The sequence below is a fragment of the Monodelphis domestica genome, chromosome 4 (genome assembly GCF_027887165.1).
Source record: "Monodelphis domestica isolate mMonDom1 chromosome 4, mMonDom1.pri, whole genome shotgun sequence".
Taxonomy (NCBI): Eukaryota; Metazoa; Chordata; class Mammalia; order Didelphimorphia; family Didelphidae; genus Monodelphis; species Monodelphis domestica.
In genome coordinates, this window is record NC_077230.1 from 369020143 (window position 1) to 369033241 (window position 13099).

At 50.6% G+C, this 13099-nt stretch overlaps 3 protein-coding genes across 8 annotated transcripts in view; 1 reads left to right on the top strand and 2 right to left on the bottom strand.

The window, feature by feature from the left end:
• Positions 1 to 2174: 2174 nt before the first annotated feature.
• FAM229A (family with sequence similarity 229 member A) lies at positions 2175 to 3531 on the bottom strand. Its single transcript, XM_003341156.4, has 3 exons — positions 2997 to 3531; positions 2748 to 2894; positions 2175 to 2416 (listed from the first exon to the last, which is right to left on the bottom strand). Exons 1-3 carry the CDS (start codon positions 3146 to 3148, stop codon positions 2314 to 2316), a joined length of 402 nt encoding a protein of 133 aa, XP_003341204.1. The 5' UTR covers positions 3149 to 3531; the 3' UTR covers positions 2175 to 2313.
• A 147-nt stretch (positions 3532 to 3678) lies between these two features.
• On the top strand, positions 3679 to 5770 carry TSSK3 (testis specific serine kinase 3). The gene is made up of 2 exons (XM_001366284.4): positions 3679 to 4000; positions 5056 to 5770. Exons 1-2 carry the CDS (start codon positions 3856 to 3858, stop codon positions 5715 to 5717), a joined length of 807 nt encoding a protein of 268 aa, XP_001366321.1. The 5' UTR covers positions 3679 to 3855; the 3' UTR covers positions 5718 to 5770.
• Positions 5771 to 6406: 636 nt separating this feature from the next.
• Positions 6407 to 13099, bottom strand: part of BSDC1 (BSD domain containing 1) — a 66223-nt gene continuing 59530 nt past the window's right edge. For all 6 annotated transcript variants that reach the window (XM_016422525.2, XM_007492887.3, XM_007492888.3 and 3 more), the window contains exons 10-11: positions 8695 to 8798; positions 6407 to 8170 (exon numbers count right to left, since the gene is read on the bottom strand). In XM_016422525.2, the coding sequence (XP_016278011.2) occupies positions 8138 to 8170; positions 8695 to 8798 (137 nt within the window). In that variant the 3' untranslated portion in view covers positions 6407 to 8137. The remainder of the gene's footprint in view (positions 8171 to 8694; positions 8799 to 13099) is intronic.

A 13099-nucleotide genomic window follows, 5' to 3' on the forward strand; every position in this document is an offset into this window, starting at 1 on the left:
ATAATCATGAAAAAATCATTTTTAAAAAAATAAATAAAATTATATTAAAAATGAAAATAATGTTTTTTATTGTTTTAGTTGTTTCTGATTCTTCATGAATTCTATTTGGGATTTTCTTGACAAAGATTCTAGAGTGGTTTGCCATTTTCTTTTCCAAGTCATTTTACAGATTAGGGAATTGTGGCAAATAGGGTTAAAGTGACTTGTCCAGGGTCACCCAGCTAATACGTATCTGAGACCAGATTTATTGGATCCAGTGGATTTAGTGGATCTATCCACTGCGCCACCTCGATGTCCTTAGTTCCATTGCTTTACATGAAAAACTTAGGTTCTTCTCTCAATGTATACCCTTCATCTTTTGATGCAACAAATAGGACTGCCCAGTGTTCCAGGCTGTCCATATATTTTTGGATCACGGCTCTTATCCAGCGGGTCATTTTGTGTTCTCTGAAAATGGGATAAGCAGGAGATGTGCCTTTATTTGGGTCATTAAACTATCCAGGGGGTGCCAGGGATCCCTTCCCAATTCAGCCAAGACGGTTCGAAGTCAAATCATCAATGACTACCTTTAGTATCTAGCTTTTCAACCAGGTCCAAAGGGACCTAATCACATTACCCTCTAGTCCACCAGAAATTGGCCAAATGCTGTCTGATCCTACTGGCCCAATAGCCTGGTCAAAAAAAAGGGAAATTAGGGTAGTGTGGCCACCATCGGGCGCTGTCATGCCTGACCACTTCCCTTTCTAGTTGAAAAGCTTCTAGAATTTTGTTTCGGTCATGCCTGACTCTTTGTGACCCCATTTGGGGTTTTCTTGGCAGAGATTCGGGCCTGGTTTGCATTTTCTTCTCCAGCTCATTTTACAGAGGAGGAAACTGAGGCAGAGTTCAGTGACTTGTCCAGGGTTCGCCGTGTCTGAGGCCAGATTTGAACTATGAAAGATGAGCTTTCCTGGTTCCAAGCTCAGTGCTTTGCTGCATCCTACTAGAATTCTACTAAAATCAAAATTGGGTTCTATCAGGCCTATAGTTTGGAGGTTTCAGTCTCCTTTCAACCCTGTCCAAAAATACTGTTCGAAGAGCTGAGGCCCAATTTAGGCTTCAAGAGGCCCAAACCTAGAATTTCCCCCAGATTTCTTCCCTCTTGCCCTTCCGGCTCTCTTTTTCTTCCCCGGAGTCCTTCCGGAGCTTGAAGATCCAGATCATGGTCCTCCTGGCTCTTCTCTTCAGACTGAGGTTGGGTTAGATAACCTTTGAAGTCCCCTCCAGCTCCCAACCCCTGAGTAGGTCATCCTCCTTTCCTGGGTCTGAGTCAGCCCAGAGATCTGGACCCCGAGAGCCACAGAGAACTAGGTGGAAAGGAAGGAGGGAGGGAGGGAAGGGGAGAGCACAAGGCTTGGAGGGGGGGTCTTAGAGGTCTCATTTGACAGGAGCAGAAACTGAGACCAAGAGGGGTGGGAAGGAAAACTAGAAGCAATGGAGATAAATAAGAGAAAAGGGGAAGGAGAAAAGCCTTGCATCTCCTTTTTCTGCTTTATGTCCTATGGGGCTGTTATTTGCCCCGCTCACTCCTCCAAGCATTAGGTCTCTCCCTGTCCATGAATTTGTCCGGGCCCCTTCCTTCTTTCTCCCAAGGCAGAAGTCCTAAAATTTTGGGGGGCCTCAGGACCCCATTACATCCCTTAAAGAGTGAGGGCCCTTCCTCCACCTCGGCTTTCTTGGAGGTCACATTTCTCACTAAAATTAAGTTTCAACGTTACTGTGACAATAATTTTGTCCTGGTGGGACCCCCGAAGGGGAGCCCCTCCCCATAACGCGATGAGTCCACCTTTTCTGGGCAGAGGGAGTGTCAGTGGTGCCACCACTGCCTGGAAGCCTGCCCTGATAAGCACCCCTCATTGCCAGGGCTCTCCCCTCCACTTGGGATTTACTTATTTATCTTGGGCCCACCCGGGCATAGGCCCCAGCCCCCTGAGCCCCTTGAGCAGTAGCTCCTTCAGGGAGAGCGTCACCCGCTCATCTCCACATCCCTGAAGCTGGGCACAAAGCCCCGCCTCACCAAACGCTGGTTGCATTAAATTCAGTTTGAGGAGCGGGCAGCCAGACTGAAGGACAGACAGACAGACAGACACACATACGCTGCCAGCCCGGAATGGAAAGAACAGTTTAAGCTGTGCTTTTATTAAAATGTGCATCATTCTTTTATTTTAAAATGTGCATCATTGTCTCGTGCTCGGCGCGCGCGACCTCAGCGCGGTGTCCCCGCGGCCGGCTCCGCCCCCGCCCGGCCCCCTCGGAGCCGCCGCGCAGGCGCACTCAGGTAGCGCGGGCCCGGGGGCTTCCGCCCATTGCCAGGTAGACGTCGATGGGCACGTGCAGCAGCGTCAGGCAGTGGCAGCCAGGGCAGCGTCGCAGCGGCCTGCAGGGGGTGAGAGAGGTGGGAGGCGTGGAAGTTAGAGATTGGAACCTCTGAAAATGAGTCAAGAAGGGCTGCCTTTGGAGTCAGAAGATACAAGTTCAAATCCCTATCCTATGCCTTTCCCTTCCCTGGGCCTCACTTTTCACCTCTGTCAGCGTAGGGATGGGTGGCCCGAAATGATGCTCCCTTCCCCTCCAGCTCTTAAGTTCTACGCGTTGATGGGCACGGGGATGGGGTGGGGGGTGGGGAGCCAAGGAGGAAGAGAAGTCGGACCAGGGCCGGACCAGTGGCCATCCTGGGGCTCAGACCGTTGTTCCTCTCCATCCCTCACCTGACCGGGGTGTGCTCCGTAGCTACGGGCTCCGTGCTGTCCTGGGGCTCGGGGGCTGCGGCCAGGCCGGGGGAGTCTCCGGCCTCAATGGGAAATCTCCGACCTTGCGGGGGCTCCTGGGCGCTCATGTCCGGGCCCCGGGAAGCTCTGCGGGGAGCAACGCTGTGCTCAGCCCTAGCCCGGGCCCTCAGCCCGCTACCCCACGCCCTTCCGCGCCCGTCCCCGCCCACCCAGCTCCGGGATTCTCACCTGCCGGAGGCCGGAGCCGGTCCCAGGCGGGAAACAGCTGCCCGAGCCCTGGCCGCAGGAGGACGCTCTGGTCCAGGGGTAGCCGGGCAGGTGTCTGGTGCGGCGGGGCGGGGCGCGCGGCGGGGACGGGCCGTCGAGGGCGCAGGCTGCATTGTGACCCACGGGGCGGGCGCGCTGACCTCACAGTAGCCGGGGGCCACGGCCCGCCCCGGGCCCGTTCCTCCCCTCGGGGAACCCTCACTGCTCGGACGAGACGGCGGGGGTCGGGCCGCCACTTCGGTCGGGCCGCGGCGGGTCGTGGCGGCAGGGACGCAAGGCCCCGGGGGCAGCCGGCCCGGGACTGTGCACACTGCGGGGGCGCGGAGCGGCCTCTAGGTCGGGCATAGGCGTTCCCACTGCACGGCTCGGCGCGGATGAACTCCGCTCAGCTTCGGGGCCCCGGCTGGACGGCGGCAGCCCGCGATCTTGTCCTTGCAGGCGCCCACCGAGGCTCGGGCTGGCCCAGCCGCAGCTCTCCGCTGGCCGGGCGATGGTGACAATGCGGGCCCGGCCCGAGGGGGCGGGGGAGGGGGACACTGCCCATTTTGGTAGCCGGGGCAGCACCCCCCCACCCCCGGGTCACTTGTGCCACATCAGTTTACATCATAATCGGGACCCGACCTTAAAAATGTCCGGCCCCCGCCCCCTCCCCCACCCGCGGCTGTGTCCAGACGGAGAATGTTCTAGCGCTGGGGGCGGCTGCGGATGAAGTCCTGGGGGGGAGAGGCGCGGGCCGAAGGCGATGGTGGAGTAGCGCTGCCTCGCAGAGGCAGGATGAGCTGAGGCGGTGACGGGGAAGGAAGGAAGGAGGAGAGACAGCATGGAGGACTTTCTGCTCTCCAATGGATACCAGCTGGGCAAGACCATTGGGGAAGGGACCTATTCAAAAGTGAAGGAAGCATTTTCCAAAAAACATCAAAGAAAAGTGGCAGTTAAAATTATAGACAAGATGGGAGGGCCAGAAGGTGAGAAAAGGCCTTCTCTCCCTCAGTCCCGCGCTGGTCAGAGGACTCCCATTGGAGGGCAGGAGACGGGTGGGGGTGGGGTCTGCAGTCGGATCCTTCAGCCCGGACGAAAAGGCAAAGGGGCCTTGAACCGCAGCTTCCTGCCGGGGGAGGAGAAAAGAAGTGCCCAGTGTTGGATGCGGGCAGCATGGGCGGGGCCTGGCTCCCTTTGTACGGCTCTTCTGCCCACGCACACGTTGGCCCCAGGCTCCGGGGTTACGGAACATTGTAACTTGCCCTTCCAAAGTGGCAACTCCTCTCAGCCCTTAGTACATCCCGTTGGGTGTGTGGAGCTCCTGGCCAAGGAGCCCTGTGCTCTAAAGGCCCGAGAAGCAGAGGTGCCGGCGCCCAGCTGGCAATAAACGCGAGGGAGGGTGAGGACAGTGTAAGGGAAGAGCAGGGCTGAGCCCATGCTCCTGAAGCTATGATAAACGATAAACGTGTGTGACCTCGAGTTGAGTCAACTGTCTCCTTTAGTTTCCCGTCGGCAAAACTGGGCTAATGCCACCACGTTACATTTGTATAGGGCCTTGCAGGGCCGGTTCTAAAGTGCTTTTCAGGGCCACGCTCCCTCCAGGCTGATCAGCCTAACAACTGGTAAGGTAGGAAGTGCAGGGACTCAGAAGAGATGGTTCCTGCTGGCCCAGATGCCCTAGATTTTACCATGGGGAGGTGAAGTAGTCTGATTGGGCAGAGTTGGGCCTGATGCCCTGCTCTCTGCACCATGCTGGTTTCCTATTAAGAGCTGCAAAGCTCCCATTTTGCAGATTAAGCAATTTGAGGCACTCCTGCTTGTCCTACCCACTGATGTTAGGAGAGATAACAAAGCCTGAACATGAGAGAGGGCTTTGGAAAGCATAAAGCGCAAGAACCAGGGGAAGACTGGCCGTGAAGAGAGTCTATTTGTAAGCAAGCAGTCCGGAGTGAGGGAGACAGCAAGGTTACATTTCTGTGTCCTGTGCGTGCCATCATCCCATCCCTGGCATGCCCTCACTATTCTCTCTCCTTCCCCACAGAATTTATCCAGAGGTTCCTGCCGCGCGAGCTCCAGATCGTCCGCAGCCTGGATCACAAGAACATCATCCAGGTGTACGAGATGCTGGAGTCAGCCGACGGTAAGACCTACTTGGTGATGGAGCTGGCCGAGGGGGGAGATGTCTTTGACTGCGTGCTGCACGGTGGGCCTCTGCCCGAGAGCCGGGCCAAGGCCCTCTTCCGCCAGCTGGTGGAGGCCATCCGCTACTGCCACGGCTGTGGCGTGGCCCACCGCGACCTGAAGTGTGAGAACGCCCTGCTGCAGGGCTACAACCTGAAGCTGACCGACTTCGGCTTTGCCAAGGTACTGCCCAAGACACGGCGGGAGCTGAGCCAGACCTTCTGTGGCAGCACAGCCTACGCTGCCCCGGAGGTGCTGCAGGGCATCCCCCATGACAGCAAGAAGGGCGATGTCTGGAGCATGGGCGTGGTCCTCTATGTCATGCTGTGCGCCAGCCTGCCCTTTGATGACACGGACATCCCCAAGATGCTGTGGCAGCAGCAGAAGGGGGTGTCCTTCCCTGGGCACCTGGGCATCTCGGCTGAATGCCAGGACCTGCTCAAGAGGCTCCTAGAACCAGACATGATCCTCCGGCCTTCAATCGAAGAAGTTAGTTGGCATCCATGGCTAGCAAACACTTGATAAAAGCAATAGCAAGTCCTCCCCAATAAAGCAGGGGAGAAAGAAAACCCAAAGTCTGCTTCTAAAATGGTGATATATATTTTACACTTTACGTTTGCTTATCCTATAAAACCCATCCCCACCCCCCTTTTCTCTTTTCCCTTAAAAGACCTTCGTGGAACCAAGGGCTTCATTCAGATCTCCCATTTATCATGCCCGATGTGATTTTTATACAACAGGTGTTTAACTAAAGTAAATAAAATAGACCCCAGAAGCACACACCTGGGGGAGGAGGAGGAGGAGGAGAAAAATTACCAGAACTATTGGATCTACGCCGTTGTTGCAACTTCCTTTCCAAATAAAAGCAGAAGCATTGGGAATAATGCAGAAAAGGCCTCTTGACTCCTTATCTCATCGAGGGCCAGGTGCCTGCCTCTTGGGCAGTATGTGTTGAACAGACCCTGGCAGGCCACTGTCCCCTTTGTTGCAGGGTCCCCGACCAGGGTCCTAGCTTGCAGCAGTTCCTTTCTCTTAGCCCCCAAACTGAGTGCCAGGGGTGAGAGGGGCTCTGCTCCAACCACTGGCCACCATGGAATGCTGCTCCAGGGCTGGGCCCATACCAAAGGTACTGCAGTCCAGGGCAGGCCAAGATGCCTCCCCCAACCATGACCTCTAAGGGTGACAAGAACAAAGCCCCAGACGCCTCTGGCTAATGTCGAATGTCTTTAATTGCTGTTAACTGCATGTCTGCAAAAGGTTCAGGACAAAGTTTCTTTGTGGGGTTTTTAAATTACAAAACTAACAGCTGTTAGAATCTTTTTTTTTTTCATTTTTTACAGCTACAAAATGCTCTGGGGAGATGCATTATAATTTAAAATATATAATATTGCACAAACAACCAAAAAGGTTAAACTAAACAGATTACAAAGAGAAAACCCCCCACCCTCCCAGCCCCAGAGAAAGATTCAGCATTTTCCCCAACTTGACTTTCTTGATGAATGTGACTGATTGGCCATTCTCCCTCCCCTTTTCCCATGACCTTGGTTGTCAAACACACCAGCTTCTGTCTGTGAGTCCACAGAGCAGCAGTGGGAAGCAGCTTGAGGGTGCCCCTCCCCACCCAGAGAAGGGGGCTAAGAGAGAATGAAGACAGAAGCCACTGTCTCCCCAGAACCAGGGGCCCTTAAGGCCAGGGGGGAAAATTCACGCTAGCCAAATGATGTCAGGAGGTGAGTGTAGATGAGCATGGGCAGGTGTGCCTACTTGCTCTACAACATGGCCCAAGGAGGAGCAATGGGGTGTCTTTAGAAGAAACTCATGGCTTACCCAAGGAAGGCTGTAAAAGGGTTCTCGGGGGCTGTGACTGTACCTTCAATCCTGTTTGTGAAGAGGTTATATTCCACATGGTGTGTTTCTTAGAGTCCAAGGAAAAGGGCTGCAGAAGGTCCATCCCTCACCCCGCCAAGGAATAAGAGCTTGAAGTGGCTCCCCCTGGCTCAGGGAGGTGAGAGCAGAGCAAGAAATGCAAGGAGAGCATGTCCTCAGACTGAAAAGCTCAGCTGGGAGTAGCTCAGCTCCTTGAGTGTTGGAGAAGCAGGTGCTGTGAAGAGGCACTGGGAGAGAGGGGGGTTCTGAAATACCAGGGATGTGGTGACGGTGGGCAGCATTTGGTCTCCAATCAATACTAGGATAGTCCCCACTTAGAATCTGAAAGACAGAGATCACTTGGGCCTCATGAATAGAGAGAAAAGGCCTGGTAAAGGGAGAGGAGTCCCCTAAGATGTGGGCATTTCCTCCAAATGAACAGCCTTTCCTTGGGGAACATTCCCCCGAAGACAAGTGAACCCGTCACCTTTCCCCACCGCCCCTTCACTGCCCCAGCCAGTAGAGTCAGACAAAGAAGGCCACCTATGGTAGGGTGGGGAAAGACCTGGGGAAGGGAAAGCAGATGCTCAGGGAAAAGATGGAAACGGACCTAAGGCAGGAAAGGGGCTTTCTGAAGTCAGCCCCTCCTTTTTTGGAGCCTTGATCCTGGTAGGGAGACAGGCCGTGGAGGGGACAGCAGGTGAGCAAAGGGCTCCACCGGGGCTCTAAAGTGGTCTGTAGATTTAGCTTCCACACAAGCAGGCAGAGGACAAGAGGCCACTGTGGGTACTGCCTGGGGGCAGTGGATTTACAGCAGAGAAATCTGGGCTCTTCTAAAGTGGTGGTGGTAGTGGTGGTGGGATTCCCCTCCCCCCCAGCCTAGAATTGGCACAGGTCACATGACTGTCTGGCCTCAGAGAGGTCCCTCCTGGAGAGGGGCACGTGTTGGACTCTGAAGATGGAACAGACAGCATCAGGTGGCTGGAGGAATGTCCAGGGGGCCATCCAGGACAGGGCTGAGGAGGGAGGTGGGAGCCGTGTGGTGTGGAGGAGTGTCCTCTCCAAGCCCTCCCACCTCATTCCCAGTCTTCCCACTCCACATCTTCCAGCTGCAAATGGGAGTGGGGAACAAAACAAAGAACAGACATTTGCATTGACTTTTTCAATTCAAACCCAGTCCTAAACCACCCAGGCAAGAAAGGGCTGTGTTGTTCTCATTGGCAGTCTGGGTGGCACAGAGCTGCCCTCGACCCTCTGTCTCGACTGACTTTTCCTGCCCCTTCTTGAATCCCTCGAGTGCATTTGCCATGCAGCACCCCCTGAGGGATCACCCTTTGCCTTGTTACTGATCTCCCAACTCAAATATATTCACTTCTCTGGGATGAGAAAGGGAAAGCTCCGTGGCAGGCCCCCTGAATGAACCAAGGGTGAATGATCCCCCTGTCGAGAGGAGGGGGCTGGCCTCAGGGGAGGGGCTGGCTCACTGCTGGCCCTCGACTCTCTTGCTGCCTTCCTAGTGATGGATAAGGAAATGTCTTCAGTGCCTGCAAGCCTGGGAGAGTCAGGTCTATGGGCAGGGAGGGGAGAGGAGGGAAGAGTTGGGTTGGGCCCTCCCTAGCTTACACAGCCTCACCTCTCCAGATCCATCAGCTTTGGACAATGCCAGCTGCACCTCCTCCTCAGTCATGTCCAGGTCAAAGTCCTTTTCCCAGTCTTCGCTGATATCAGTACTGGAACCTAGAACCAAACCAAAGGCAAAGAGAAAATTTAGGGCTAGATCACATCTCAATCATGCTGTAGTGACCCCAGAACACAAATGTCTCCATTTCCCAGAACTGATCCCTTCAGACTAGAGACTTCCAGGAAGCTGTGAAATCTCAGGGGAGGGATGAATGTACCCTTTGCTCCAATTTAGCAGCCAAGAATGCTCACTCCCAGCTGTTGTGCCACAACTCCCCTTTCCATCCCTAGAATAAGGGTTCTGGGTTTTTAAGAGGAAACTAACATAGTGATTAGTACACTAAGTTTGGAGTTAGGAGGATCTGGGTCTGAATTCCACTCAGGTAATAGCTGTGTGACCTTGGGTAAGTCACACAATTTGTCTCAGCCCATTTCCTGGTCTTGGAAAGGGGAATGATCATATTTGTAGTACTTATCTCACAACATGGTTGAGACTCAAATGAGATGCAAAACCTTTTGTGAACTTCAGAGTGCTATATAAATGACAGTTATTATCAATATTATTCTTTCTGGCCCCCTATTGGGGGAAGAGACATCATATAATGTCTGATTATTATGTCTGATCAACAACATGATCTCTAAGCTGCCTTCCAATTCTAAATACCAAGCACCAGATATTTAAGATCACTCACTCTACATTCTCACTCAGTCCTATGCAAGATGCAAGGGGAATCTTGGGATCACAAATATGGGGCAAAAAAAGGGACCTTAGAGCCCATTTAGTCAGAGGTGGAAGGGACATATGAGTGCAATTGAGTCCAATACATACCTGATCAGAAGCCCTCCAAGTAAATATCTCTAACAAGGGATAATGACGGGAATCTCGTGATCTCACTTTGGATACCTCCCCCCAGGTCTTTACACTGGACTAAAATTTGCCTCAACCCAATTTCCTTCATTCGCAACTGGTTCTGGTTTCTGGGATCGAACAGGACAAGTTTCAACCCTCTTCCTCATGAAATTCCTTTAGATACTTCTATCTTACCATAGCTTTCTCTTCTCCAGCTTAAACAAACCTGCCTAGCACAGTCGGAAATGTGTGATCAGACCCTGGGAACATTTGGGCCTGGAGTGATAGACCCAAACCAATCATTGTAATATAATAACAGTTAGCATCTACATAATACTTTAAGATTTTCAAAGCACTTTATATGGTCTACCATTTGATTGTACAAGGGAAGTACTGAGGAAGGGTTCAAGAGAAGGAATATAACTTTTTTTCTTTCTTTTTAACCCTTACCTTTCACCTTAGAATCAGTATTGTGTTGGTTCCAAGGCAGAAGAGAGGTAAGGGCTAGGCAATGGGGGGTAAGTGACTTGCCCAGGGTCACACAGCTAGGAAGTGCCTAAGCCCAAGTTTGAACCCAGGAACTCCCACTTCTGAGCCTGGCTCTTAATCCACTGAGCTACCCATGGAAGACTTGGCAAATGAATGGATAGAGGGAGTGAAGGGAAACAAGATGTTAAGGATGACTCCCAGGATAGATGACTAGAAGGATGGTACTGTCTGGAAAAGCAAAATGGAAGTTTTGGAGGCACACAGGCTTAGTAGGGGAAGATGAGTCCTGTTTTGGACATACCGAGGTTGAAATACTAGTTGGTCATGAAGGAAATGTCTAGCAGGTGATATGGGGCTACAGTTCTACAAAGTGAATCAGTATGGCTGGATTTGGGAGTCATCTGTATAGAGATGATGATGAAGTCCAATGGAGATAATTAAAGTCAGTAAGAGAAGGGAAGGAGAGAGATAAGAGAGCCCAGGATACAACCTTGAGGAACATCCATGACTGGCTGGTAGGAGATGAACGATGGGCCATTAAAGAAAAACAAGGATTGCTCAAAAACAAAGAGAAATAATGCTACAAAAGGCAATGGAAGAGAAAATCTAGAAGAGGGTGACTGTGACACTGCTCTCTCTTGAGCTATTCTAGAGAGGGTCTTGCATGAAACTTCTTGGACAACTCAAACTGTATATCCAGTAAGCATCTCAAACTCAACATGGCCAAAAATAGAATTCTTATCATTCTATCTTCACAACCCCACCCTTCTCTCTCTCTTTTAAAAAAAAATTTTGAACCCTTACCTTCAGTCTTGGAATCAATGCTATGTATGGTTCCAAGGCAGAAGAGTGTGTAAGAGCTAGGCAATGGGGGGTTAAGGGACTTTTACTTGCCCAGGGTCACACAGGTGGGAAGTGTCTGAGGCCAGATTTAAACCCAGGACCTCCCATCTCTAGGTCTGGCTCTCAATCCATTGAGCTATCCAGCTGTTTGGGCTCCCCTTCCCCCCTTCTCTCTACTAACAGTCTTCACACTAGCTCAGGCCTTCATCTTTTTCCTGGATTAATTATTACAATAGCCTTCTAATTCATTTCCCTTTCTCAAGTCTCTCCTCACTCCAAACTATCCACCACTCAGCTTCAAGAATGATTTTTTTAAAGTATAAAGCTAAAATAATAAGAAAAAAATATAAAAGGCTGACCATGTCACTCAGTAAACTCCAGTGACTCCCTATTACCTCCAAGATGCAATCTTCTGTTTGGCATTTAAAAGCCCCTTCCCACTTTTCTTCTCTTAAGACTTTTATTTCCTTCTATATACTCTACAATCCAGCCAAACAGGCCTTCTTGCTGTTTCTCAAAAATGTCATTTTCAGGGACAACTGGGTAGCTCAGTGGATTAAGAGCCAGGCTCAGAAGTGGGAGGTCCTGCTAACGCATTGCTGGTGGACTTATGAATTGATCCAATCATTCTGGAGGGCAATTTGGAACTATGCCCAAAGGGCGCTAAAAGACTGTCTGCCCTTTGATCCAGCCATAGCACTGCTGGGTTTGTGCCCCAAAGAGATAATAAGGAAAAATGTTTGTACAAAAATATTTATAGCCATGCTGTGTTGGCGGAAAATTGGAAAAAAAGGGGAGGGGGTTCTTTTGATTGGGGAAAGGCTGAACAAATTGTGGTATCTGTTGGTGATGGAATACTATTGTGTTCAAAGGAATAATGAACTGGAGGAATTCTATGTGAACTGGAAGAACTGATGCAGAGTGAAATGAGCAGAACCAGGAGAAAATTGTACACAGAAAGTGAAACATTGTAGAACAATCCAATGTAATGGACTTTGCTACTAATGGTAAAGTGGATAAAGTACTGGGCTGTGGAGTCAGGAAGACTCAGGGCAAAATCCTACTTCAGATGCTTATTAGTTGTGTGACCTTGGACAAGATATCAACCTTTCTCAGGTTCAGAAATGCTGTAAAACGGAGCTAATAACACCACCTTCCTCCCAGATTTATTTTGAAGATCAAATGAGATAACATCTGTAAAGCACTCTGCACATCTTCAAGTACTATAGAAAAGCTGGCTAATAATTAATGCCTTTCATATATTCAAATATATACCTTGCCATTTATGTATTGACTCCCTCTTTAGGAATATGAACTCCTGGAGGGGAGGGACAGTTTTTGTCTTTCTCTGTATCCCCAGTGCTTAGCCCAGTACCTGACATATGGTCAGTATTTAATAAACATCTGCTATCGTGTGATATACCAAAGATAAATAGAAGAACAGCTGAGAAAAGGTCACTATATTCAGTAATCAAGATGATCCATTGGTAACCTTGGAGAGAGCAGTTTTAGTTGAGGAACTGGGTTGGAGGCCAGATTGCAGGGGGTAAAAAAGGATGAGAAAGTGGCTACAAGTATAGAAGGTATTTTCCTCTGAAAAGACCATCTCACAGGAGTAAATGATTCTGAATGGATGGAAGAGACCTAGACAGGTTTGTAGCCAAAAGAATCAGTACATAGGGAGAGATTAAAGATGAGAGGCTCACTTATCGGGGTAAGTTGTCAAAGGAAACAGGAGAAAACTGGATCAAAGGCACAAGTACTAGCCTTGGATGAAATGCAGAAAGAGAAGAGAACAGAATAAGGCTGAGGGGTTCTGAGGTCTATAGTAGGAAACAAGAAGCAGTTTACAGGGGAGGCAATTCAATTTGATGATAAGCATTGGCCTACTGTTTCGCCAGTTCCTGTTCTAGGCAAGAGATACAAAGACAAATGAAGAGCAGCTCTTGCCCTCAAAGAGTTTACTTTATACTGCAAGAGAAATGACAACTGACTTAAGTAAATATGCAACCATTTGAGGAGGGGAGAGAGGACTAATAGCTAAGCAAAAAGGCTCTGAGGAAGAGTAGGCACCTGAGCTGAACCCTGAAAAGGGGCTAAAAATTTTAAGAGGCAGAGGTGAGACAGGAAGATATTTTTAGGTATGAGAAGGAAATGGAGGTCAGAGTTAAGTCTG